Source organism: Thamnophis sirtalis, unplaced genomic scaffold (assembly GCF_051295495.1).
Source record: "Thamnophis sirtalis isolate CommonGarterSnake01/CBP01778 unplaced genomic scaffold, rThaSir2_p1.2 scaffold_7, whole genome shotgun sequence".
NCBI lineage: Eukaryota > Metazoa > Chordata > Lepidosauria > Squamata > Natricidae > Thamnophis > Thamnophis sirtalis.
Window position 1 is genome coordinate 88,059,927 of NW_028261387.1, and position 24,673 is coordinate 88,084,599.

The window sequence follows — 24,673 nt, forward strand, 5'->3', positions numbered from 1 at the left end:
AATTACACAGCAGCTTTTCAGGGTCGGCTTTCAGGGTTAATTCTGAGTTTACAATTTAAAGGTGATGTGCAAAACCTCAAAAATAAATAAATAAGCGCATTCACCAGGAAAAACTCAATACTGCTACATATTATCCTGAACAGGAAGGATTGGCACTGGTTAACCACGCTGGCAGCAGAAAGAGGATGTCGGTGCCAAACTATACCACAATGTGCCTTCAGGAAAACTCCAGTTCTACTGTATGTGGTGAATATATTACAGAAGCGTGCTTCTGAATGGATTTAAGTAAGGAGCATGTATCTAGAAACGGTCTACCTTTTATTCTTTATCACAGTTTCAAGTTCCTAGTGACACCTTCATTACCGACAGTCTGAATTTTAGGACTATGTGCCCGTGAAGAAAAATGTTAGGTAGGTAGAGTAGAAACTGATGGAGGGAAGACAGGATGTCGAAGAGTTGGAAGCAGGGGAGAGAAGAAAGATAGGAAGAGAGGGATAGGAGAGGGGGTGAAGGGGGAAGACGAGGTGTATAAGGAGGAGTGGTAAGGGGAGAGAGTAGAAGGAGAAAGGAAGGGGAAGTAGAGTAGAAAATGATGGAGGGAAGACAGAATGTAGAAAGGGGGAGGAGAGAAGGGGAAGAAAGTGTCGGATAAGGTATAAATATGGTGTATGGAGAGCAGAAGAGCCAATAACTGTTTTTTTTTTCCTTTGGTAGTTGATGGTAAGATGAATTGATGTAAGTAATAATATAACTTGATATTGACTATGTAATAGTATACATGTGATTATATGCTATGAAAATGGAAAATAAAAACTTTTTATGATGAACACAAGAAAAATGTTATTTTTTCCCGCCAGGTACAAAGCCTTTACTTAGCACAGGGGTGTCAAACTCAAGGCCCGAGGGCCAGATACGGCCCACGGGGTGCTTAGATCTGGCCCACTGGGGGGCCCCTGCACACAGCAAAGGACCGTCCCACCGCCAGTGAAAATGGAGCTTGGAAGGGCCATTTGCGGCCCTCGCAAGCTCTGTTTTCACTGGCAGAGGGTTGCAGGAGGCCGTCGCAGCCGAAAACGGAGCTCGGAAGTCTGTTTTCGCTGGCAAAGGGCTCGGGCCACCACAGAGGCTCCCAACACAAGTGATGGGCCATGCCAATCCTGGCCACACCCACTCTGGCTCTCTGAGGTGAAACACAACCCTGGTGTGGCCCTCAATGAAATTGAGTCGGACACCTATGCTTTAGCAGAAAAGCTTTGGTAATGAAAAATGGATCGATTTTTAGAGTACATTAGAGTCTTAGAAGTGCCATTATTCCACGTCAACATGCTGTCTTTCTCGATGCAATGGCCAGTTCACCCTTGGTGGCTTTACTTCCAGACAACCAACACATTGTCAATATAATAGTCCTTGCTTACTGATCTCTCCTTCAGTAACTGTTTGAAACTACAACAGCACTGAAAAAGTGGACTTAGAACTGGTCCTCAAAGGTGCAGCCATTGTTGAGTTGCTGCAATCACAAGATCTTGAGTTGGGTGCTTGACAACCAGCACGTATTTAGGACAGTCACAGTAGCCCATGATCAGATGATTGCCATTTGTGATCTTCACAGCAACTTCTGACAGCAAAGTCAATGGGGAAGCCTGTAGGAAGTCGAAAATTGTGGTAATGCCGTGATGGGACAGTGCATTGTCCTGGGATCATGTGATCACTTGTGATCTTCCCAGCTAGCTTCCCACAAGCAGAATTAATGAGGGAAGCCAGATTCATTTAATGAATCCATGATTCATTTAACAACTATGACAAAAAGGTTGTAAAATGGGACAAAACTCACAACAACTGCCTTGCTTCACAATGGAAATGTTGGGCTCAATTTTGACCATAGGTTGAGGACTATCTATATCAATGTGTGTCGAAAGCGGGCACTGGTTCCCCCACCATAGAGTCTCCTCCCATCCAGTGTCCTTTTCCCTCTACCTGTCTTAACAGAAAGCACTATCAATTGTGTAGCCGAGCAGAAAACCCACCCCTTGCCATAAAGTCTCCTCCTGGCATGCCGTGCTTCGCCCCCCCCCAACCGGAAGCTCGTCTCAAAATTGTGGCGCCAACCGGCAACAGAGAGCTGCAGCAGAGGGATGAAAGAGCCACATGCGGCTCCAGAGCCGCATGTTGCTGAGCCCTGGCCTAGAAAAAAAAATGAGGAGAAATAGGAGAAAAATCTTCAAATATCTGAAGGAATCACACACCTGAAAAGGAATGCATTTCTTCTCTCGTAGCCAAGAGGGATGTTCTACATGGACACTGTTGTTATTTGTTGGGCACCGTAGGCCAAATTGGCGATATACAAATGCAGGAAGTGAAATCAAATCCCTGATTTTACGGATGACACCCAAATAATTATGACTAAGCCAGAATAATTGCAATTCTGCCCCACCATCACCACCGATAGGTAATTAAATACACACACACACACACACACACACACACACACACACACCTTCAAGGCATCACATAACCTTCAGGGCCAAAGAACTGTAAATTTCACCCATCAGGCTTGTCTTGTCTCCATGAAGCAGTCAATTATTCAAATTGTTCTAGCTGGGTGGCCTTGCCCCATTTCTCTTTCCTTTCTCTCCGGCTCACAATTCCAGTGAAACTCCCCATTTCTGGTCTTTTTCAATGTGGTCAAGAAAGATGGCAGGCCAGCAGGAAAGGGCACAAATCAAAGAACAGCTTGTTCCGTGGAAGAATAGCAGCCTGTCTGGAGGGCTGTATTGAGGGGTCAATGAGACAAAATCTGGCAAGCACTCTCTCCATTAAAAACAGAAATGGGTGGCCTCCTTCTTCTTCTTCTCCTCCCCCTCTGCTGCCTCCTTCTCCTCTTCACCTCCTTTTTTTTCTTCTTTTCCTCCTCCTCCTCTCCTCCTTTCACCTCTTCTTCTTTTTTCTTCTTCTCCTCTTCTCTTCACCTCTTCTTTTTCTTCTCTTCCTCCTCTTCTTCTACTCCTCTTTCCCCCTCTCCTTCTTCTTCCTCTTCTCCTCCTCTTCCTCCTTCTCCTCTTCTTTTTCTTCTCCTCCTCCTCCTCCTCTCCCTTCTCTTCTTCTTCTCCTTCTCTTCTCCTCCTCATCCCCCTCCTCCCCCCTCTTCTTCTACTTCTCTTTCCTCCTCTCCTTCTTCTTCCTCTTCTCCTCCTCTTCCTCCTCCTCTTCTTTTTCTTCTCTTCCTCCTCCTCCTCTCCCTTCTCTTCTTTTTCTCCTTCTCTCCTCCTCCTCCTCCCCCTCCTCCCCCCTCTTCTCCTCCTCCACTTTCTCCCTCTCCTTCTTCTTCCTCTTCTCCTCCTCTTCCTCCTCCTCCTCTTCTTTTTCTTCTCCTCCTCCTCCTCTCCCTTCTCTTCTTCTTCTCCTTCTCTTCTCCTCCTCCTCCCCCTCTTCTTCTCCTCCACTTTCCCCCTCTCCTTCTTCTTCCTCTTCTCCTCCTCTTCCTCCTTCTCCTCTTCTTTTTCTTCTCCTCCTCCTCCTCTCCCTTCTCTTCTTCTTCTCCTTCTCTTCTCCTCCTCCTCCTCCCCCCTCTTCTTCTCCTCCACTTTCCCCCTCTCCTTCTTCCTCTCCTCCGTCTCCTCCAACTCCCTGCTCAAGCAGAAAACCCTTATACCATTTCAGACAAATGGTTGTCCAATCTCATCTTTAAAACAGTGTTGGAGCTTCCGCAGGCAAGCTGTTCCACGAGAGGTAGTCCTCGGCTTACAATAGTTCACTTAAGCGACAGTTCGAAGTTACAGTGGCACTGGGGGGAAAAAAAGTAACGGCCTCTTTTCGCACTTACAACCGTTGCAGCATCCCCAGGGTCATATGATCAAAATTCAGATGCTTGGCAACTGGTTCATATGTATGACGGTTGAAATCCCCGGGTCATGTGATCCCCCTTTTGCGACCATCTGACGAGCAAAGTCAACGGGGGAGGCAGATTCACTTAACAACCGTGTTCGAAACTTAACAACTGCAGTGATTCACTTAACAACTGTGGCAAGTAAGATTGTAAAAATGGGACAAAATTCACTTAACAGATGTCTCACTTAGCAACATAAATTTTGGGCTTAATTGAGGTCGTAATTTGAGGACTACCTATAATTGTTCTAACTGTCAGGAAATTTCTCCTCACTTCTAAATTGCTTCTCTCCTTGATGAGTTTCCATCCATTGCTTCTTGTTCTACCCTCAGGTGCTTTGGAGAATAGCTTGACTCCCTCTTCTTTCTGGAAGCCCCTGAGATACTGGAACACTGCTATCATCGCCTAGTTCCATGTGGCTCGTTTCATTTGATTAGATTTTATGCTCTTTTTTAGCTCATAGCAAAAATCAGAGTGATAAACAGGCGTAACTTACACAAGTATAAAAAACCTTCTCCAGCCAGATTGATGAGCTTCGACGATTTTGTTCCATTGATGTCTTTTCCTTTTAGAACAGAATAGAATAAGAGAGTTGGAAGGGACCTTGGGGGTCTTCTAGTCCAACCTTCTGCCTAGGCAGGAAACCATATACCGTTTCAGACAAACGGCTATCCAACATCTTCCTAAAAACTTCTAATGTTGGAGCATTCACAACTTCTGGAGGCAATTTCTGTTCCACTGATTAATTGTTCTCACTGTCAGGAAATTTCTTCTCAATTTTAGGTTGCTTCTCTCCTTGATTAGTTTCCACCCATTGCTTCTTGTTCTACCATCAGGGGCTTTGGAGAATAGCTTGACTCCTTCTTCTTTGTGGCAACCCTTGAGATATTGGAAGACTGGTCCTTCTTTTCATTAAACCAGACATTCCCAGTTCCTGCAACCGCTCTTCATATGTTTTAGCCTCCAGTCCCCTAATCATCTTTGTTACTGAATATTTGAGGCTTTTTCATCCCAACGAACATTCTCAAGCTGAATGCCTAGCACAACAAACTCCAAGACGTAAAAAGTTGGCTCCTCCGTCTGCCTATTCAGCGAGCGAGCGGGGCTGGGCAGCCAATTCCTGCCAGCAACTTCAATCGCATTTGAAAGAAAAGCTGAGTGCAGTGGGTTATATTGTCAGGTCTTTCAAAAGCCATCAAAATATCTCTCCCAGGAGATGGTTATTGCTCCAAGTCCCCAAGCTTTGTTCAAATGTCTTTCAGCCTCTTTCATGGGTTGGGACTTTGTTTAAATATTTAACTAGCAAGTTCCCCTCAAAAAAATCCCAACAACCCCAAAACTCTTCGCTTTGAAATGAAAAAGCAGCCTCATTATTCATGAATGGTCAATTTGGGATTTGAACTGCCGGGGGTCACCAAGCTGTAAAACAGCTGGAAATGATTTCGGCTCTTGGAGAAAGGAAGCACCGTCAAATCATCTGTTGGTGGGGGAAGATTTATTTTTCTTCCTGCTGGCAGGACGGAGGATAAAGCAAAGGTCAGGTCCCAAACTAGACAGTGTTTTCTGTGCTATTCCTCCCAAGACAGGGCAATCGTCAGCCTGAAAGTTTGGAAGAATCAACCTTTAGTCCCGGCGACTGACTCAAGATCCTGCCACATTATCCTGCGAATTGATATTTACCTTCATTAACAGAGCAATCACTCTAAAAGTTTATTACAGTTTGTTCTTGTTCTCTTTCTCTAATTTTATCTATTCTATTCTATCTATCTATCATCTATCTATCTATCTGTCATCTATCTATGTCTAGCTAGTTAGCTATCTCTATTTCTTTCTATCTGACTTTCTGTCCGTCCATCCATCCATCCATCCATCCATCCATCCATCCATCCATCCATCCATCCATCCATCTATCTATCTATCTATCTATCTATCTATCTATCTATCTATCTATCTATGTCTAGCTAGTTAGCTATCTGTATTTCTTTGTATCTGTCTTTCTGTCTATCTATCCATCCATCCATCCATCCATGTCTAGCTAGTTAGCTATGTCTATTTCTTTCTGTCCATCCAATCCATCCATCCATCCATCCATCCATCATCTATCTATGTCTAGCTAGTTAGCTATCTCTATTTCTTTCTTTTTATCTCTCTTATCTATCTATCTATCTATCTATCTATCTATCTATCTATCTATCTATCTATCTATCTATCTATCTATCTATCTCATTGTTGAGGTCCAGCCCCGACTGAAATGAATGTATCTGTGTCGTTTTAACTTGTCTTATTTTATTTTATTTTATTTTTATTTTCTTTCTCTTCCCTTCTGTAAGCCACCCGGAGTCCTTCGAGATTGGGCGGCCTATAAATAAAATTAAACTTACAAACTTACAAACTTATCTATCTATCTATCTCAAGCTAGTTAGCTATCTCTATTTCTATCTATCTGTCTGTCTGTGTCATAAAATTGCACATGGTCACATAGTGACCCACCTTACAATCCCCTTACAACTGTAATTGGGCTCAATTATGGTCCTAATTTGAGGACTTCCTGCATTGCAGCAATCCCCAACCTTCGTGGCTCTGTGGTGGCAGTGGGAGTGGGGGAGAGGGCATGATTTCACATGTGTGCACACCTCTTGCATAAATGGAATTTCATAAGCTCACAAATCCATGCTCACATGCTCGCCCGTTGCTTGCATGGCCCGGTTCCCAGTACTGGGGGGAGCAGACCAGGGGTTGGGGACCCCCTGCTGCATTGTATCTCCTTTTATGAAAATCTGATGCTGTAATCTGTGACAAAGTCAAACAAGTTAGGTTTTACTTATGTTTCAAGCATAAAACCACTTTATTTATTAATCTATCTCTTATGAAACATCTCAATGTGGCAGGATATCCCACATTTGAGGCCGTAACGATCAGTTTGCGGACAGGAAATCCAAGTTAATAATCCATCTGAAACTTATTTAAGGTCTTACAATACGGCTGCGCTAAGCCTGCCTGGCCACTGGCCACCAAGATTTGTTCTAAGCCTCAACTACAAGGTATCAGCCATTCGTTCTGGAGTGCCTTCTTCACTGGCTATTATCTGCTTAAGGAAGTGTCAACTTTCAGACTGTGGTTCATCCTACTTGAAGAAAACACCTTGAAAACACCACAGTGCACACAATCTCGCCTACAAAAGCTGAGTCAATATTAACTTTATGTCATTTACTCCTTGAGGATGCATCAACAGCATTGTTGTAAATCTATCCTAAAGGGTCATTTACTAAAGATCCATTTGGTGCAAAGGGACAAGGGCCCTCAATCCTTCTGGCTTGGTAGCCTGGCACCGGGGGGGGGGGGGACAGGACGGTAGAGGGGATGATTCCATGACTGACAGGTGCGCATGCGCACAGCTGCACTTGTGCCAGGGGAGCTTTGTGAGCAAGTGCCCACCATTTGAGCGCTTGCCCTCCTGCTGTTTGCCTGGCCCAGTTTTGAATGGGCCGCGGCCTGGAGGTTGGGGATCCCTGATCTTGGAGACACACGAGATACATCGCAGCTCTCTTAGGAATCGTTTAACCACATAGACAAGCAGGAAGGTGAAAGAGAAAAAGCTTTGCATGCAACAGACAGAAAGTGGCAAGTTTACCGTTTCATAGTACGTTATTTTTACAGGTGTGATATTTTTTTTTCTTGTCCAGGGGGAATAGACAAGCAATATAATCTCGATGGCAGGATTTCCTTAATTCTATTTTTTATTAGCTAAACCAAAAGGAATCGTTTAGTGAAGAAAAACAAAATAAAGTCCTTTAAATCAGGGTTACTCAACCTTGGCATCTATTAAGATGTGTGATCTTCAACTCCCGTAACTCAATTCCCAGATGGCTGGGAAATTCTGGGAGTTGAAGTCCCGGCACCTTAAAGTTGCCAATATTGAGCCACACTGCTTTAAGAATTAGTATGAAAGCATCCCTTATTTACTTGCAACCTGAAGTTCAATGTATAATTGTATAATAATAATCACTGTTATGATTCTGCTTGATCTATACACTGGCTCAGTGCAAGGAAACAAGCACTTCAGTTTGACAAATGCAGCATTGGCCGTTGACATTGTAAAGGTAAAAGTCAAAGTTCCCCTCGTACAGATGTGCTAGCTGTTCCCGACTCTAGGGGGCGATGCTCATCTCCGTTTTAAAGCCGAAGAGCCAGCGCTGTCCGAAGACATCTCCGTGGTCATATGGCTGGCATAACTAAATGCCAAAGGCGCACAGAACGCTGTTACCTTCCCACCAAAGGTGGTTCCTATTTTTCTACTTGCATTTTTTACATGCTTTCGAATTGCTAAGTTGGCAGAAGCTGGGACAAGTAACAGGAGCTCACTCCGTACCATGGCGCTAGGCATTCGAACTGCCGAATTGCCGACCTTTCTGATCGACAAGCTCAGGGTCTTAGCCACTGAGCCACTGCATTGATATTGTACACGCATCCGAAAGGAAGCAGTATTTGTGACATGATCCTCTTTCCTGCCCCAAAACTGGTCCTAGATACATTTTTACAAAAATATAATTTTTATTTACATATTCTACTATATAACACTGGAAGTATATCTAACGCAGCAGTCCCCAATCTCTCTGGCTCTGTGGACTGAGAGTTGGGGAGCCCTGATCTAATGTACTATTCGTGCTTCAATTATTTGTCTAAAGGCCAAAAGAGCATCAGTAAAATTCAACAGAAGCTACCAAATTTTTAATATGCCTTAGAGTCATCTTCAAAAGATCGGTTTGATTACAAAAATACTCTATTGTCTTTCTTAAAACAATATAAGTAACTTGATCAAGAAGCTTGCTGCCATAGATTTTACTTTTTTTTTCCTGCATGTACCTTATGGCAAAATTAGGTCATTAATTGACCTAATTAGTAGGAAATTAATTCTTTCTCCCTTAGCTGTAAGAAAACACCCCATTTACCATATTTTTCAGAGTATAAAACGCACATTCCCCACCCCCTAATAGCAATAGCAATAGCAGTTAAACTTATATACCGCTTCATAGGGCTTTCAGGCCTCCCTAAGCGGTTTACAGAGTCAGCATATTGCCCCCAAAAATCTGGGTCCTCATTTTACCCACCTCGGAAGGATGGAAGGCTGAGTCAACCCTGAGCCGCTGAGATTTGAACAGCCGAACTGCAGAACTGCAGTCAGCTGAAGTAGCCTGCACTGCTGCATTTAACCACTGCGCCACCTCGGCTCTATTAAAAGTGGGTGAAAATTTAGGTGGGTCTTATAGACCGAATATGGGCATTTTTGGCATCACAAACCCTCCGTGCATTCCTCTCAAGCATTCTGCAGGCCAAAAACGGGAGCATTTTTAGTGAAAACAAGCAAGGTTTTGGCAAAAACGAGCATTGCAGAGGGTTTCCGGGGGCCAGGAAGGGTGAAAACATGACGCATGGAGGGCTTGGGAACCCAAAAAACAGGCTTATTTTTGGCAAAAACGGGCTGTGCAGAGCACTTCAGACTGCTTCTGAGGGCCAGGAAGGGTGAACATGGGGTGAACGGAGGTGAAAAACTATTTTTTTTTCTTGTCTTCCTACTGTAAATTTAGATGCATCTTATAGTCTATGCATCTTATAGTTCAAAAAATACAGTATTTATTTTAGTGGAAAGCAGGTGATCGCCTTACCTGTCCCAAATCTAACGTGACGTTGACCTCATTGAACTCCAGCCTCCGAGACAGAGGGGGGCTCTGCCACCAGCGTTCAGTCCCGTCGATAGCATTCGTGATGGGATGGGCTTTGTTGCTGTTGGATGACGAACAGATGTCACAATACTGTCCCTGTGGCCAGAAGACAGAAAATACATGGTCAGAAACCCCCGAGAAAAGCATGTATTTTTAATTCACAGTTAACAGCTCCACTCACTATCACTTACCAGACTCAACATAAAATTGTTGGTCTAACCCAGTTGTAATCCAAATAATAAAAGTTTAGGGCTATTGGATATGGCAGTGATGGCGAACCTTTTTTGGCTCACATGCCAAAAGCGAGGGGAGTGCAGGGAGGTTGTGTGCGGGCATGTCACACCCATAATGCAATGCGTGACAGGCCCCCATTGCACATACGCACATGACAGGCACGACCCCCAATTTTTGGCATGCTTTTTTTGCCTGCCCTTTTTTGCTTTATAGGAGCTGGGGGGAGGAAGAGCCTCCCAGCCCCCCTGGAGGCCCTCCGGAGGCTTCAGGAGCTTCCCTAAAGCCTCCGGAGCAGAAAAAAACAGCCCTATGGGCAAACTGGAAGTTCAGGAATGGACTTCTGGTTTGCTCATAGGGCCGGTTTTAGTCCTCTGGAGCCTTCAGGGACCTTCTGGAGACTTCCCTGAAGGCTCTGGGGGACAAAAAAGGACCCTACAAGCAAACCGGAAGTCCATTTCCGAACTTCCGGTTTGCCCATAGAGCCATTTTTAGTACTCCAGAGGCTTCAGGGACCTTCCAGAGGCTTCCCTGAAAGCTCCGGAGGGCTTAAACTGGCCCTACAAGCAAACCGGAAGTCCGGTTTGCCCATAGGGGTGATTTTTGTGCTCCGGAGGTCCCTGAAGTCTCCAGAGGACTAAAAATGGCTCTATGGGCAGTCCAGAGGGACTCCGGGGGATGGGGGAAGACTCTTTTCGCCCTCCCCAGGCTCCTATAAAGCCTCTGCAGCCTGGGGAGGGCGAAAAATGGCCTAAAAAAAAGGCTAAAGTCAGCTGGCCAGTGTGTGTATGCACACTGGCCAGCTGACAAATGGCTTCGTGTGCCATCTGTGGCACGCGTGCCATAGGTTCGCCATCCTGGGGATATGGCCTACAAAATGCCAGCACCCCATTAGGTGGCAGCAAAGAGATAAAGCATTTGGGATCTCCATACTGCCACCTAGTGGTCCTTTTGGATAACTGCAGCCAAGATATAACATCCCACATTGCAATGTTTTCAAAATAACATCTCAGTAAAGGATTAAAAAAAACATATTAGAAATGTAACTGGCCTTAAGCTTGGGAAGTAAAACACATCAGTGCCTTTATTTAAGCTTGCTGGTTAAATTGCCATATATATTTTTCCCATCTTATGAATGACATGAAATGTTTTAAAAAACAAGGAAACTAAGAATGAAAAAGGAGGCATTTGTCTAGTTTTGGTCCTATTATGCCATTCTCAATGTCTCCCACAGAGTGGTCCAGGAGTTTTTTGACACATCTGACCCAAATGGCATCTCCAACTGTCCGATCAAAGCCTAAATCCAAGTGCTTTTTACCAGCGATGCATACAGAGAATTAGAATAGAACAGAGCTGGATGGGACCTTGGAGGTCTTCTAGTCCAGCCCCCTGCTCAAGCAGGAGAACCTATACCAGTGTTAGCAAACCTTTTCGGCACCGAGCCAAAACGGGAGCATGCACATGCATGTGCACCATAAACCAGAACAGAAGCCACCCAGTGCGCATGCATGTGCTGGAAACATGATCTTCTGGCTTACTGTGTGCATATGCGCTGGCCAGCTGATCTTCACGCAAGCATGGGTGGCAGAAACTCAAAGACCAGCTGGGAAGCATGAATGCATGCGCAAGAAAACAGAAGATCATCTTCCTGGTGCGCGCATGCGCACCAGGCAGCTGCTCTTCCACTTTCTGGGGCTCCCATGCTTGCAAAGACCACCCGGAACCTGGAAGAGCGATGGGCGATGGCTCGTGTGACTGGAGAGATGGCTCTACGTGGTACTTTCGGCATGCATGCCATAGGTTCCGCCATCATGGACCCATTTCAGATAAGTGTCTGACTCTAGACTCTTCTCAAAAACCTCCAGTGATGGAGGGCCAGGGGTGGGTTCCTGCCAGTTCTAACCTCTTCTATAGAAGAGGTTCCACAAATCTACAGTGCCGTTTAGAACCGGTTCCAGCTCCCTCCCCCCGCCCATCCGCACATCATCAAGATGAAGAGCGAGAGGAGGAATTCTGGGAGTTGAAGTCCACAAGTCTTAAATCTGTCAGGTTTGAACACCCCTGGGGGTTTTTTTCTCTAAAGGATTAAGGGTGCAAGGGTCTTGTAACTTGACAGCTTTAAGACTTGCACACTTCAATGCCAGAGTTATTGAGCTAACATGACTGGAGGAGGAATTCTGGGAGTTGAAGTCCACAAGTCTTAAAGCTGTCAAGTTTGAACACCCCTTGGTTTTTTTTTTACTAAAGGGTTAGGGATGCAAGGGTCTTGTAACTTGACAGCTTTAAGACTTGCGTGCTTCAAATGCCAGAGTTTCTGAGCCAACATTTTGGTTGCTAAGCAAGAACGTTGTTAAGTGAGTTTCACCACATTTTACAAGTTGGCCACGCCCACTCAGTCACATGGCTGGCAAGCCACTCCCACGCAGTCACATGGCTGGCAAGCCACTCCCACAAAGCAGGCCACACCTACAGAAGAAGTTCTAAAAAAATTTTGAAACCCACCACTGAGGAGGGCCCATGATTTCTAAAGGCAAGCTGTTCCACCGGTTAATTGTTCTCACTGTCTCCTGAATTCCAGATTGCTTCTCTCTTTTATTTAGTTTTCAACCATTGTTTCTTGTCTTGCCCTCTGGTGCTTTGGAGAATAACTTGAGCCCCTTTCCACTTTGTGGCAGCCCCTCAAATACTGGAATGCTGCTATCTTGTCACCCTTCATTCTTCTTTTCTTTAGACCAGGCAAACCCAAAACCTGCAGCCGTTCTTCATATGGTTTAGTCTCCAGGGGTAGTCCTCAACTAGTGACCGTTCAACGTTGCAACCGGACAAAAAAGAATTATGACCATTTTTCTCTGTTACGATCATAACAGCATCCTCACAATCACATGGCATCTGGCTCACATTTATGACGGTTGCAGTGTCCCTGGGTCATGTGATCCCCTTTTGCAACCTTCTGACAAGCAAAGTCAATGGGGAAGCCAGATTCACTTAACAACCGTTGTTGCTAACAACGGCGGGGATTCACTTAACGACTGTGACAAGAAAGGTCATAAAACGAGACAAAATTGACACAACTCTCTTGCTTAGCAATGGAAATTTGGGGTTTAACTGCAGTCGTTAAGTGAAGAATTACCTGTACAAAAGGGGTGGGGCTTTCTTGGTTTTCTCTAACACCCCCCCCCCCCATCACACACACACCTGATCTCCCAACAAGTCAAACCCACACCTAGAGCTCTGAAACACAAACTTTGTTTGGAATTTTAAAACTTCTTTCTGAGCAAATTAATACTGTATTTTTATCTCTTGGCTAAACTACAGTAAATGGATGCATGAAACAGGAATCTCCCCATTTTCCTCCCTTAATTCCCATTTTTTTCCCAAAAAATATTTTTCCTCCAAAGTACTAAAACTTCTAGCAAAAAAGGAAATAAAAAGAAATCCCTCTGTCACGTTGGAATGCGAGCAGGAAACAGGAGAATGACTGCTATTCTGACTAGATTAGAATCAAACATATGCTGAATAAGGAGCTACAAAATGCAGCACAAGGGTCACTTTGGAATGAGGAAGGGTCTTGTTTGCAAAATGAGCCATTATGGGAGGGAGGGGGGGAGGGAGGGAGGGAGAAGGAAGGAAGGAAGGAAGGAAGGAAGGAAGGAAGGAAGGAAGGAAGGAAGGAAGGAAGGAAGGAAGGAAGGAAGGAAAATAACCATTGCCAAATTCCACTTACTCCAAATCTTGGCATTTTTATCAACAGTCCTTGTGCATGCAGTGAGCAGTTTCTCTTCTGGGTTCCGGTGCACGCATGCGCAGCAGCCGGCTCATCTTCATGTGAAGACCAATTGGCTGGTGTGCATGTGCACGCCAGAACCTGGAAGAGAGAAGCTGGCCAGCGCACATCCATGTGACGGAATCCAGAAGAGCAGCGGGCCGCCACACGCATGTGCATTGGCCAGCTGCTCTCTTCCGGGGTCCTGTGCTCCGGTGCACTGAAAAGATTAGCCATCACTGTACTATAACATTATACAGGTAGTCCTCAACTTAAAACAGCCCTGAAAAGTGACTTAGGACTGTTTTTCAAACATACAAACATTGCTGTCGCAACCAAGTGTGACCGTTTTTCCACACCTACAACCACATTATCAAAATTCAAATACTCGGTGACTGATTCCTATTTACGACAGCTGCAGTGTCCAGGGGTCATGTGATCTCCATTTGCGCCCTTTTTGAGAAGCAACGCCAATGGAGAATGACCATTGGCTTACCTGAAGGGTCACCGCGGGAGAGTCCAAGTAATGGGTTAAATCAGTCTGGTTGCCCTGGGACTAAGGAAGTCCTGAACGGGCAGACTGAGGAAGAATTCTGGCGCCAAGTAACACCAGGAGGGGTGGCCAAGGAAAAAGATTCCTCAGTCCCAGGGCAACCAGACTGATTTAACCCGTCGCTTGGACTCTCCAAGCGGTGCACAGGAAAATCCACTTAATCGTTGTGTTACTAACCTAACCACTGGAATGATTCACTTAACAACGGTGGCAAGAAAGGTCACAAAACGGAGCAAAATTAACCCAACCCCTATTTTCTTGAGCAAGAGAAATTTGGAAGTCAACGGTGGTCATTGCAGTTTCTCAAGAAACATGAAGCTGAAGAAATCATAACTTTACCACGTGCCCTAATGTTGATCACGTGACTGAGGATATTGTGACAGTTGTAAGTGTGAGGACCGGCTGTAAGTCACTTTTTTCAGTGCAACTGTAACTCCCAACGGTCACTAAACAAACGGGGACTGTCTGTCATAAGAAAGTTCTTCTGGCGGAGATGTCAAAGAAACTATGTTCGCCTGGGCAAAAAATTTCGGTTACAATGTGGAATTGGCTAAGTGGGAAAAACTTTGGATACTTAATCAGAAACTAACAATGGCTACAGCGTGTAAAGAAAACCTTTATCAGATGTTCTACAGATGACATCTCCCTCCATCACGGCTTTCCATAAGAGCCGAGGTGGCACAGTGGTTAGAGTGCTGTACTGCAGCCACTTCAACTGACTGTTACCTGCAGTTCGGCAGTTCAAATCTCACCGGCTCAGGGTTGACTCAGCCTTCCATCCTTCCGAGGTGGGTAAAATGAGGACCCGGATTGTTGTTGGGGGTGATATGCTGACTCTGTAAAACGCTTAGAGAGGGCTGAAAGCCCTATGAAGCGGTATATAAGTCGAACTGCTATTGCTATTGCTATTGCTATTGCTAACTGCTATTGCTATTTCCAAAATGTTTAAAAATCTGGTCCCAAATTGTTGGAAGTGTAAAAAAACACCAGGCACTTTTTATCATATGTAGTGGATGTGCAATGAGGCAAACAATTATTGGAAAATGATTCAATCATGGTTAGAACAAATGGTGGGAGACCAAATCTTGTTTAAACCGGAAATTTTTCTCCTAGGTATAATACCAGAGGGGGTTAAGAAAGATACACTTTACTTAATTATTCATGTACTAACTGCGGCGCGCATAACTTATGCACAATATTGGAAAAAAGAAAATACACCATCAGAGCTAGATATAATCAGGAAAGTGTTGACCTGTGCGGAAGCAGATAGGCTCACTCTTGAACTTAAAAATAAAGGGGAATCAGAATATTTTGAAGTCTGGAATAGATTTTATGACTAGTATAAGACAAGGTGACAAGACTAGAACAAACTGTATCTACTGTGATTGGACAGAAGGATTGATAATGTATTAAGTAGGCTAACTGTCAATAGTTGTGACTAGCTGTATATAATGTGAACTTCACGGTACTGCATTGTTTTAAATGTAAAAATAATAAAAATATATTTAAAAAAAAGAAAGTTCTTCCGGCTAAACTCCATATTCTTTTTGTCAAAAATGGAAATTATGTTCAGTAGGAAATCCACAGCTGGCCATTCTAAGAAGAGCTAGCATTTAGGTAGAGAGAAGCTTTTTCAGAACTTCTGCTAAGCTGTTCCAGCTTTTAGCTTAGTTTTCTTACTGCACGATATATGATATCGAGCAGATTAAAGGGTCAAACAAACTCAATTGCCGAAACATAAACTCTGGAATTTAGTATTGTTGTTCCAGATGCAGCCCTTAATTTGCTCCACACCTTCCACCACCAACTGAGTCCCTAAAAACTACAGAAAGCCGTAAATGGAATTAATGAAAAACCATCAATTATCAAGTCTTGTTTTGCTTCCCTGCGATTATAGGAAAAAGCCACTCACTTAACAACCAGAGAAAAATTCACCACTCAAATAAAGACCAGAGAATGCTGGTATCATGTCCTCCCAATTCTTCTTTTCTCTAGACTAGCCAAATCCTAATTATGCAGCCATTCTTCATATGTTTTGGTCTCCAGGTCTTTGTTCATCTTAGTTATCTACTATGTTTAGTTCTTCTCCAGATATAAACTTATGTATGTGTAAGGGACTCTGTGGATCAGGGGCTAAAACGCTGAGCTTGTCGATCAGAAAGGTCGGCAGTTGGGCGGTTCAAATCCCTAGTGCCACGTAACGGAGTGAGCTCCTATTACTTGTCCCAGCTTCTGCCAACCTAGCAGTTCGAAAGCATGTAAAAAATGCAAGTAGAAAAATAGGAACCACCTTTGGTGGGAAGGTAACAGCGTTCCACGCACCTTCGGCGTTTAACCATGCTGGCCACATGATCACGGAGACGTCTTCGGGCAGTGCTGGTTCTTTGGCTTTGAATGGGAGATGAGCACCGCCCACTAGAGTCTGGAACGACTAGCACATATGTTTACCTTTATGTATGCATGTATTAATAATTGAAGGTGGCAAATATACACAATACTTTTCTCTCCCTTTATTTTCCTCACAAAAGCAACCTGTAAGGCCGAGGTGTCAAACTCGATTTCACTGAGGGCCGCATCAGGGTTGTGTTTGACCTGGGGGAAGGGAGAACATGGCCAGGGGCATGGCCAGCTCAACCTCACTCGTGTCAACGGTGCCTGTTGGGTACGGGCTCCCGATCTCAGTTTTCAGCAATGTTGGGAAAGATTGAGGGCAAAAGAAGACGGGGACGACAGAGAATGAGGTGGCTGTATGGAGTCACCGAAGCAGTCAATGTGAGCTTAAATGGACTCCGGAGGATGGTAGAGGACAGGAAGGCCTGGAGGAACGTTGTCCGTGGGGTCGCGATGAGTCAGACACGACTTCGCAACTAACCACAAAAGAATTCAGTCAAGGACTACCTGTATAGATTTCTTGTTTGATTTCTGCTGTCTGCAAGGAAACCCCTCAAGCTGTTTCCATGGTTTGTTTTTTTGGAAAGTACACAGTAAGTCCCAGATTTTCCCCCTTGACCAGAAACCATGATTTGGTTTGGATTGAAGCTCGGGAACCACAATAAAAGGAAACATAAAAGAAATGTTTACAATTCAAGTGTTCCCCTTGGCATGAAACGCCAAACAATTCGGCTGCCTCACACCAGCCCATTTATCCCGTTCACAATAAGCCAGGATTCTCATAAATTCTAAGCTTATCAGGACGCCGAAACAGCCCCATGTTCAACTTGGAGTGGAATGAAAGAAACATGTCAGTCGCTCCTTCACGGAAGCCTCTGAGTGGGAAAAACACAGCCTCTTTTGAGTTTCACTAGCAAAATCTGAAGTAAGGTTTCCAAGGATGATCTTCCTATTCAGAGCTCAAAATAAAAAGCCAGTTTTCAGGACGGCTGGACTCGTTCATCGCTCTGGCAGCCAGTTTTACCCCCCAAAAAAGCCAGGATGTTCAAAAGAAGTAGGACATAAGCTTCTTTTGAAACTCAAATGTTGGCTGAAACTTGGGATATTAAGACTGGGCAAATCTGCTGCTTAGAAATTGTGTCAAATAGATTTAAAACTGGAATTATTTTTATTAGGTATATTAAGAGGAAAGTGCTGTAAAAAAACACAATATATTATGTTACACATAATAACAACGGTGATTCGCTTAACAACAGATGGGACAAAGCTCGCTGAACAACTGCCTTACTCAGCCGTGGAAATTTTGGGTCCAGTGGCGGTCGTATATCGAGGACTATCTGTATTCAGATGTCCTTCCTTGGCTACTAAGTTCCCCAGACTGGATTCATTATTTTTAAATAATGTTTATTGTACAATTTTCCTCGTTCTGTGTTACAATTTCAATCTTTACAACACTCTGGTATCAGTATATCTCATATGTATATACAAGTTATTTACATTATTCTTCCTTTCCTTTTATGCACTTATCTATTTTATACAGTTTGCCATTATTATAATTACATCTCTATATATGTATAGGTATAGGTATGGGTATGGGTATGGGTATAGGTATATATATATTACATTTTTGTCACCTTTTAATTTACTTTAGCATTCTTGATCATTACTTCTATTCTCTAACCAATTATACCATGTGTCCCAAATCAAATCATTTTCCATTTCTCCTTTCTTTTATTTCCATTGTTAGCCTATCCATCTCTGCACATTCTAACACTTTTTTTTATCACCATTCCATCAGAGAGGATGCTATTTTTTCCCCCAGTTTTGCACATATATGATTCTGGCCGCTGTTATTATGTGTAACATGTAACATGATATATTGTGTTTTTTACAGTAATTTCCTCTTAATATACCTAATAAAAATAATTCCGGTATACAAGCAACAAAGTTGTAGTCATAAGAAGATAAGGAAATAGGCAATAGGAAACATGAGAAGGGTAATAATAATAGAGCCCTAGTAGGTAGATATCCCATATCTGTGTCTATTCATGCACAACCCTTTAAGATTATGAGCTGCAAGGGTCTCTTGTAGAATTTATCTAAAGCTACTTGTGGTCAGGGAAGAAGGAAAGAAGATGAGTCCAAAGCTCAGTTCAGATCCTTTTCAAACACGTTCCTTTTGTTGTTGTTCCATGCCAAGTCATGTCCAACCCATCACGACTCCATGGACAACGTTCCTCCAGGCCTTCCTGTCCTCTACCATCCTCTGGAGTCTATTTAAGCTCACGCCAACTGCTTTGGTGACTCCATCCAGCCACCTCATTCTCTGCCATCCCCTTCTTCTTTTGCCCTCCATCTTTCCCAGCATTAGGCTCTTCTCCAGTGAGTCCTTCATCATTAGGTGGCCAAAGTATTTGAGTTTCACCTTCAGGATCTGGCCTTCTGAAGAGCAGTCAGGGTTGATCTCCTCTAGGACTGATCAGTTTGATCATCTTGCAGTCCAAGGGACTCACAGGAGTCTTCTCCAGCACCAGAGTTCAAAGGCCTCCATTCTTTGGCAGTCAGCCTTTCTTATAGTCCAACTTTCACAACTATACATTACAACTGGGAAGCCTTGACTATAAGGTTATATAGCCTTGACTATAAGCACTTTTGTTGGCAGGGTAATATCTCTGCTTTTTAGTATGCTGTCTAGATTTGCTATAGGTTTCCTCCCCAGGAGCAAGCGTCTTTTAATTTCATGTTCCTTATAGCCTACCAATTTTAATTTTAATTTTAACCTGCTTGAAACTCACTGGAACTGGTTCATCACTGAAATTGGATTGACTATATACTACGGTACACGAGAAGACCTGAAAGACTAGGTTAAGGAAAGGTTGTCATGGAGGAAATTTATGTGATTGCTACGTGATTTATGTGATCAACTTGTTGGCACATAATCAATCAAAGGAATAAGAAAAAACTAAAAAGTCTTTGGGTTCCTTGGTGTTCTCCAAAGTTGGATGTTTCTTGCAGACATTTCCTTACCTGACTAGGTAGCTTCATCAGTTCTAGTGAGTGTGCGGTTTGCTCCTGGTTTATATACAGTAGCTTACCCTGTCAGTACTGGTGGGGATGTGATTTTCTCCCTGGTAGATCTTTGATTAGGTTGCTCTTTATTGCTCAATTGTTTGTCTTAGTTGATAATTCCTTGATTCGGATACTGTTTACTACTTGATTGTTTGTCTGGTGTTAATCCCTGCTTATCTGGGTGTTGATTGCCGATGAGGAGGTGTGCTGGTCTTTTTGTTTCCTGTTTTAGCTCTTTTATTGTGTATTTTGAACGTTGCTCAGAGTCCTCTCGAACTGCGAGATGGACAGCAAATAAATTTAATCATAATAACAGTGCAGGTAGTCCTCGACTTATGATCACAATTGACCGTAGAATTTATGTTGTTAAGTGAGAAATTTGTTAAATGAGTTTTGCCCCATTTTACGACTTTTCTTGTCACGTTTGTTAAGTGAATCATTGTAGTTGTTAAGTTAGTAACACAGTTGTTAAGCGAATCTGGTTTCCCCATTGACCTTGCTTGTCAGAAGGTTGCAAAAATTGGTCACAGAACTCCGGGACATCCTGCAACTGTCACTAAATATGAATTCGTTGTAAATCACGTGACCTGCAATGGTCATAAGTGTGAAAAGCGGCCATGAGTGCCTTTTTTTAGTGCTGTTGTAACTTCGAATGGTCACTAAATGAACTGTTGTAAATCAAGGACTACCTGTAATAGATGCTTGGGCGCAATCCCAAAACAATCAGAGCATCACTTGAACACCATTGCCATTGACAAATTCACCACCAGTTAATTGCAAAAGGCAGCTTTACTTGGAACAGCTTACATCTGCGACAAAATCTGTAATACCATCAAACATCCACCCCTGGCCATCCCAGGAAAGAACTTGACAGGTGGTTAAAAACCTCAAATTTAGTCTGAACATCCAGCTGGCTGTGCAAAGGACAAATAATAATAATAAACATCTGGTTGACTGTGTGGCAAACTGCAATAATGGTGCAGTCTGAATATCTGGGTGATTGTGCAATGAATCATATGAACAACAATGATGTGTAAACGTGGTTTATCTCCATGTGTCTACTGATGGCTGATTTGTCTGAGAGCCAAGCTCTGTTTTTGACTTGAAGCTTGGCTTAGGACAACGATGGCTAACCTTTTTGTTGTCGCGTGCTGAAAGTACGTGTGCGTGCACGATAGCACACATACACATGCATACTCACACCCATAATTCAATACGTGCATGACACCCCGCGTGCATCCCGGCCCTTTGTGCATGCAAACATGACATCCCTGTACTCCCTACACCCCAAACGTGCATGGGCATGTGACCCTCCAATATGCTGACTCTGTGAACTGCTGGTACCTTTGGTTTTTCCTGTAAAACCTTGCTTTTCCCCCACATTAAATTTCATTTTGTTGGATAGGGCCCCATAGTTCAAGTCTGTCAAGATCTTTTTGGATCCTGAGCTTGTCTTCCGGGGTGTCTGGCTATTCCTGCCAGCTTAGTGTCATCTGCAAATTTGATGAGTTCCCCTTCTATTCCCTCAACTAAGTTTCCTCTCAGTCAGCAACCTAGAAATCCAATGAATGATTCAATCAATGAACTATAGTAATCTAGCCTCAACCTGCTTATCTTCCAAACCCAGACAACAATCAAACCGGTTTGGTAAAAGCATTACTTCCATAGAAACACAGCCCACCCTGTGTTTTGTTATGGTTACTTCCCCACTTCTTTACGAGAACAGTTGTTTTATCTGTGAGTCCAGGCTAGTCCTTCTCACCCACCCACCCACGGAGGATAAAGTCCAGGTGAATTCTAGAAAGAGTGCAGAGCAACATTGGAAAAGTGTAAAGATCCCTACTGATGAGAAGGTGATAAGGAACATATCAGAATGTGCAGAAATGAATAGACTAACATTAGCAATTAAAGAGAAAGAGCAAACTGAATATTGTATGATTTGGGAAGTATTCTACCAATGGTTGGAGGGGGGAAAAAGGAGTTTGGAAATGAAGAAAACTAAAAAAATAAGTAGATAATACACTTAGTTATAAAACGGTTAGTATGTGTAAGTTAAGAATAATGATGTTTAATGTTGATATAGTATTACTAGAAGTTAGTAAGAAGAAAAATAGAGAGTTTTATAATGTTTATAATTAAACATTAATTAATATATTACAATACTAAACTTAGGGGAATAATGTTAATATGAACGTAAAGATGTGGCAAAAGAGGAACCATGTTGCACAGAAATGTTTGTACCCAGACAACACACTGCATAAGGAAAGATGGAATGCCTATTTTTGTAATTGAAAAACAATAAAACTATAAAAAATAAAAATAAAAAGAGTGCAGAGAACAGCAACAAAGATTATGATTAGGGAGACGTATAAAGAACGGTTGCAGGAATTGGGTTTGCCTAATCTAGTGAAAAGGACTATTGGGGGGTATGATAGCAATGTGCCAGTATTTGATGAGGTGTCACAAAGAGAGTCAACCTATTCTCCCAAGCAACCAAAGGCAGGACAAGAAGCAATGGATGGAAACTAATCAAGGAGAGAAGCAACCTAGAACTAAGGAGAAAATGTCCTGATAGCTACAACAATTAATCCGTGGAACAACTTGTCTCGGGAAGTTGTAGGTGCTTCATCACTGGAGGTTTTTAAGAAGATGTTGGATAACCATTTGTTTGAAATGGTATAGATTAGAGCAGTGGTTCCATGCCCCATAAGGGGGGGATAATTTGATTATTTAATGGGGGGGGCAATTTGAACCTTGTTTAAACCAAGTTAATGGCCTTTTAGGCTTCCTCCGTTTGAGCAGAGTTCACTTTTTGAGTAAAATAAGAATTATATGTCATGGGGGTGGAGAGATCAGGATTTTAGAGATGCTTAGGTGAGGCATGGCCAAAAAAAAAAGGTTGAGAACTACTGGACTAGAGTTTCCTGCCTAGGCTGGGGGTTGGACTAGACGACCTCCCAGATCCCTTCCAACTCTGATATTCTGTTATTCTGTTATGATAACATTGTCCCATCATTTGAGGGACTGCCAAAAAGAGCACAAACAGTATCTCTTTGTCCAATTGAACTGGGATGGGTTGAATTTTGCGAATCTTGATATAATGAAGTCCTATTTCCCAAAGCTTCAGAAAGCAAGACAAGAAAACAATGGATGGAAACTAAGTGAGGAGAGGAGCAATCTAAAACCAAGGAGAAATTCCCCAACAGTGAGAGCCGTTCAACAATGGAACAGCCTGCCTTCAGAAGTTGTGGGTTCTTCATAACTGGAGATGATTTTGAATCAGGCGTTGTATAGCCATTCACACTAAATGATATAGGGCAGGGGTATCAAACTCGGTTCCACCACAAAACCACGTTCGACTAAACCGCGCTCGACGAAACCGCATAGCTGATGTCATCAACAGGGCGACAACAGCGCAGAGACAGAAGCACGCTGTAAACGCTAAACCTAAAATTAACCCCTAAACCTAAACCTAACCCCCCCAAACCTAATCCTAAACCTGACCCTAAACCTAACCCTTAACCTAACCCTAAACCTAACCCTAAACCTAACCCTTAACCTAACCCTAAACCTAATCCTAACCCTTAACCTAACCCTAAACCTAACCCTAACCCTTAACCTAACTCTAAACCTAATCCTAACCCTTAACCTAACCCTAAACCTAACCCTAACCCTTAATCTAACCCTAAAGCTAACCCTAACCCTTAACCTAACCCTAAACCTAATCCTAACCCTTAACCTAACCCTAAACCTAACCCTAACCCTTAATCTAACCCTAAAGCTAACCCTAACCCTTAACCTAACCCTAAACCTAATCCTAACCCTTAACCTAACCCTAAACCTAACCCTAACCCTTAACCTAACCCTAAACCTAACCCTAAGCCTAACCCTTACCTTAACTTGAATCGGCTTGCTTTCAAAGCGCTATTTAAAGCGCCCTTCTTTCTCCGCGCTCGCTGTTGTCGCCCTGTTGATGACGTCAGCGACGCGGTTTAATCGGGCGCGGCTTAGTCGAGCGCGGTTTTGTCGTGCCACAGTCAAACTCAAGGCTCGGGGGCCAGATCTGGCCTACAGGGTGCTTAGATCTGGCCCGCGGGGCCACCCTGGAAGTAGCGGTGGCCTGTGGTGCCTCTGCCAGCCAAAATGGAGCTCGGGAAGGCCGCATATGGCCCTCCCGAGCTCCGTTTTTACTGGCAGAGGGTTGCAGGAGGCCATCGCAGCAGAAAACGGAGCTCGGGAGCCCATTTTCTCTGGCAGAATACTCAGGGCACCATAGGCGCCCTCAACACAAGTGGCTATGCCCACCCTGGCCACACCCACTCTCCCCCCCCCCCGAGGTCAAACACAACCATAACGTGGTCCTCAATGAAATCGACTTTGACACCCCTGATATAGCACTTCCTGCTTGAGCCAGGGGTGGGATTAGAAGACCTCCAAGGTCCCTTCCAACTCCGATATTCTGCTAAATGGGATCTTAGCGGCTTCCTACATCCAGGAGCAAACGCAAGAGATCCTGCTGCTTTGGTTTGTCTTCCCCCAGCGGGGAAAGTTTCAGATTCCATTTGTTTTCCCAACTACTGAAGTTGCCCTCCCAAGATTTACAACAACTCTGGGAAATCAAAGCTTTCGTGAACGGCTCCGCGCTCTTCTTCTGCTCCTTCTGTGAACAAATCCCCTCTTGCCACTGGGATTTCTCCATCCAGATGTTCAGGATTGTTAGCCTTTTGACAAGCAGCAGCTCCTGAAGAGTGGCACCCTTCTGCTATCCACATTCCTGGGAAATTCCTGTTCCCGGGGGCTTGTGGCTTCTCAGTTGAGGGCCCTTTTTAAGCCGACATTTACTTTGACATAAAGCTGTAATAATTGTTTATCTTTAACACACCCTCCGCCCGCTCCCACCCACATTCCTGCAAACAATTTGAGGACTTCATTATATCAAGATTCTCAAAATGCAACCCACTCAGCTTAAGTTGGACAAACAAATACTCCCCCTCCACAAAGCACACACCCCCACGTAGCACACGGGGGAACACACGAAGTGTGCTTTTTTCTCTCTCTCTCCA

At 43.7% G+C, this 24,673-nt stretch overlaps 1 protein-coding gene across 1 annotated transcript in view; it reads right to left on the minus strand.

Annotated features, from left to right (window-relative positions):
- Nucleotides 1-24,673, minus strand: part of LAMA5 (laminin subunit alpha 5) — a 226,944-nt gene that overhangs the window by 196,480 nt on the left and 5,791 nt on the right. Inside the window, exon 2 of the mRNA XM_087720561.1 lies at nt 9,547-9,699. Within this exon, the coding sequence (XP_087576687.1) occupies nt 9,547-9,699 (153 nt within the window). The remainder of the gene's footprint in view (nt 1-9,546; nt 9,700-24,673) is intronic.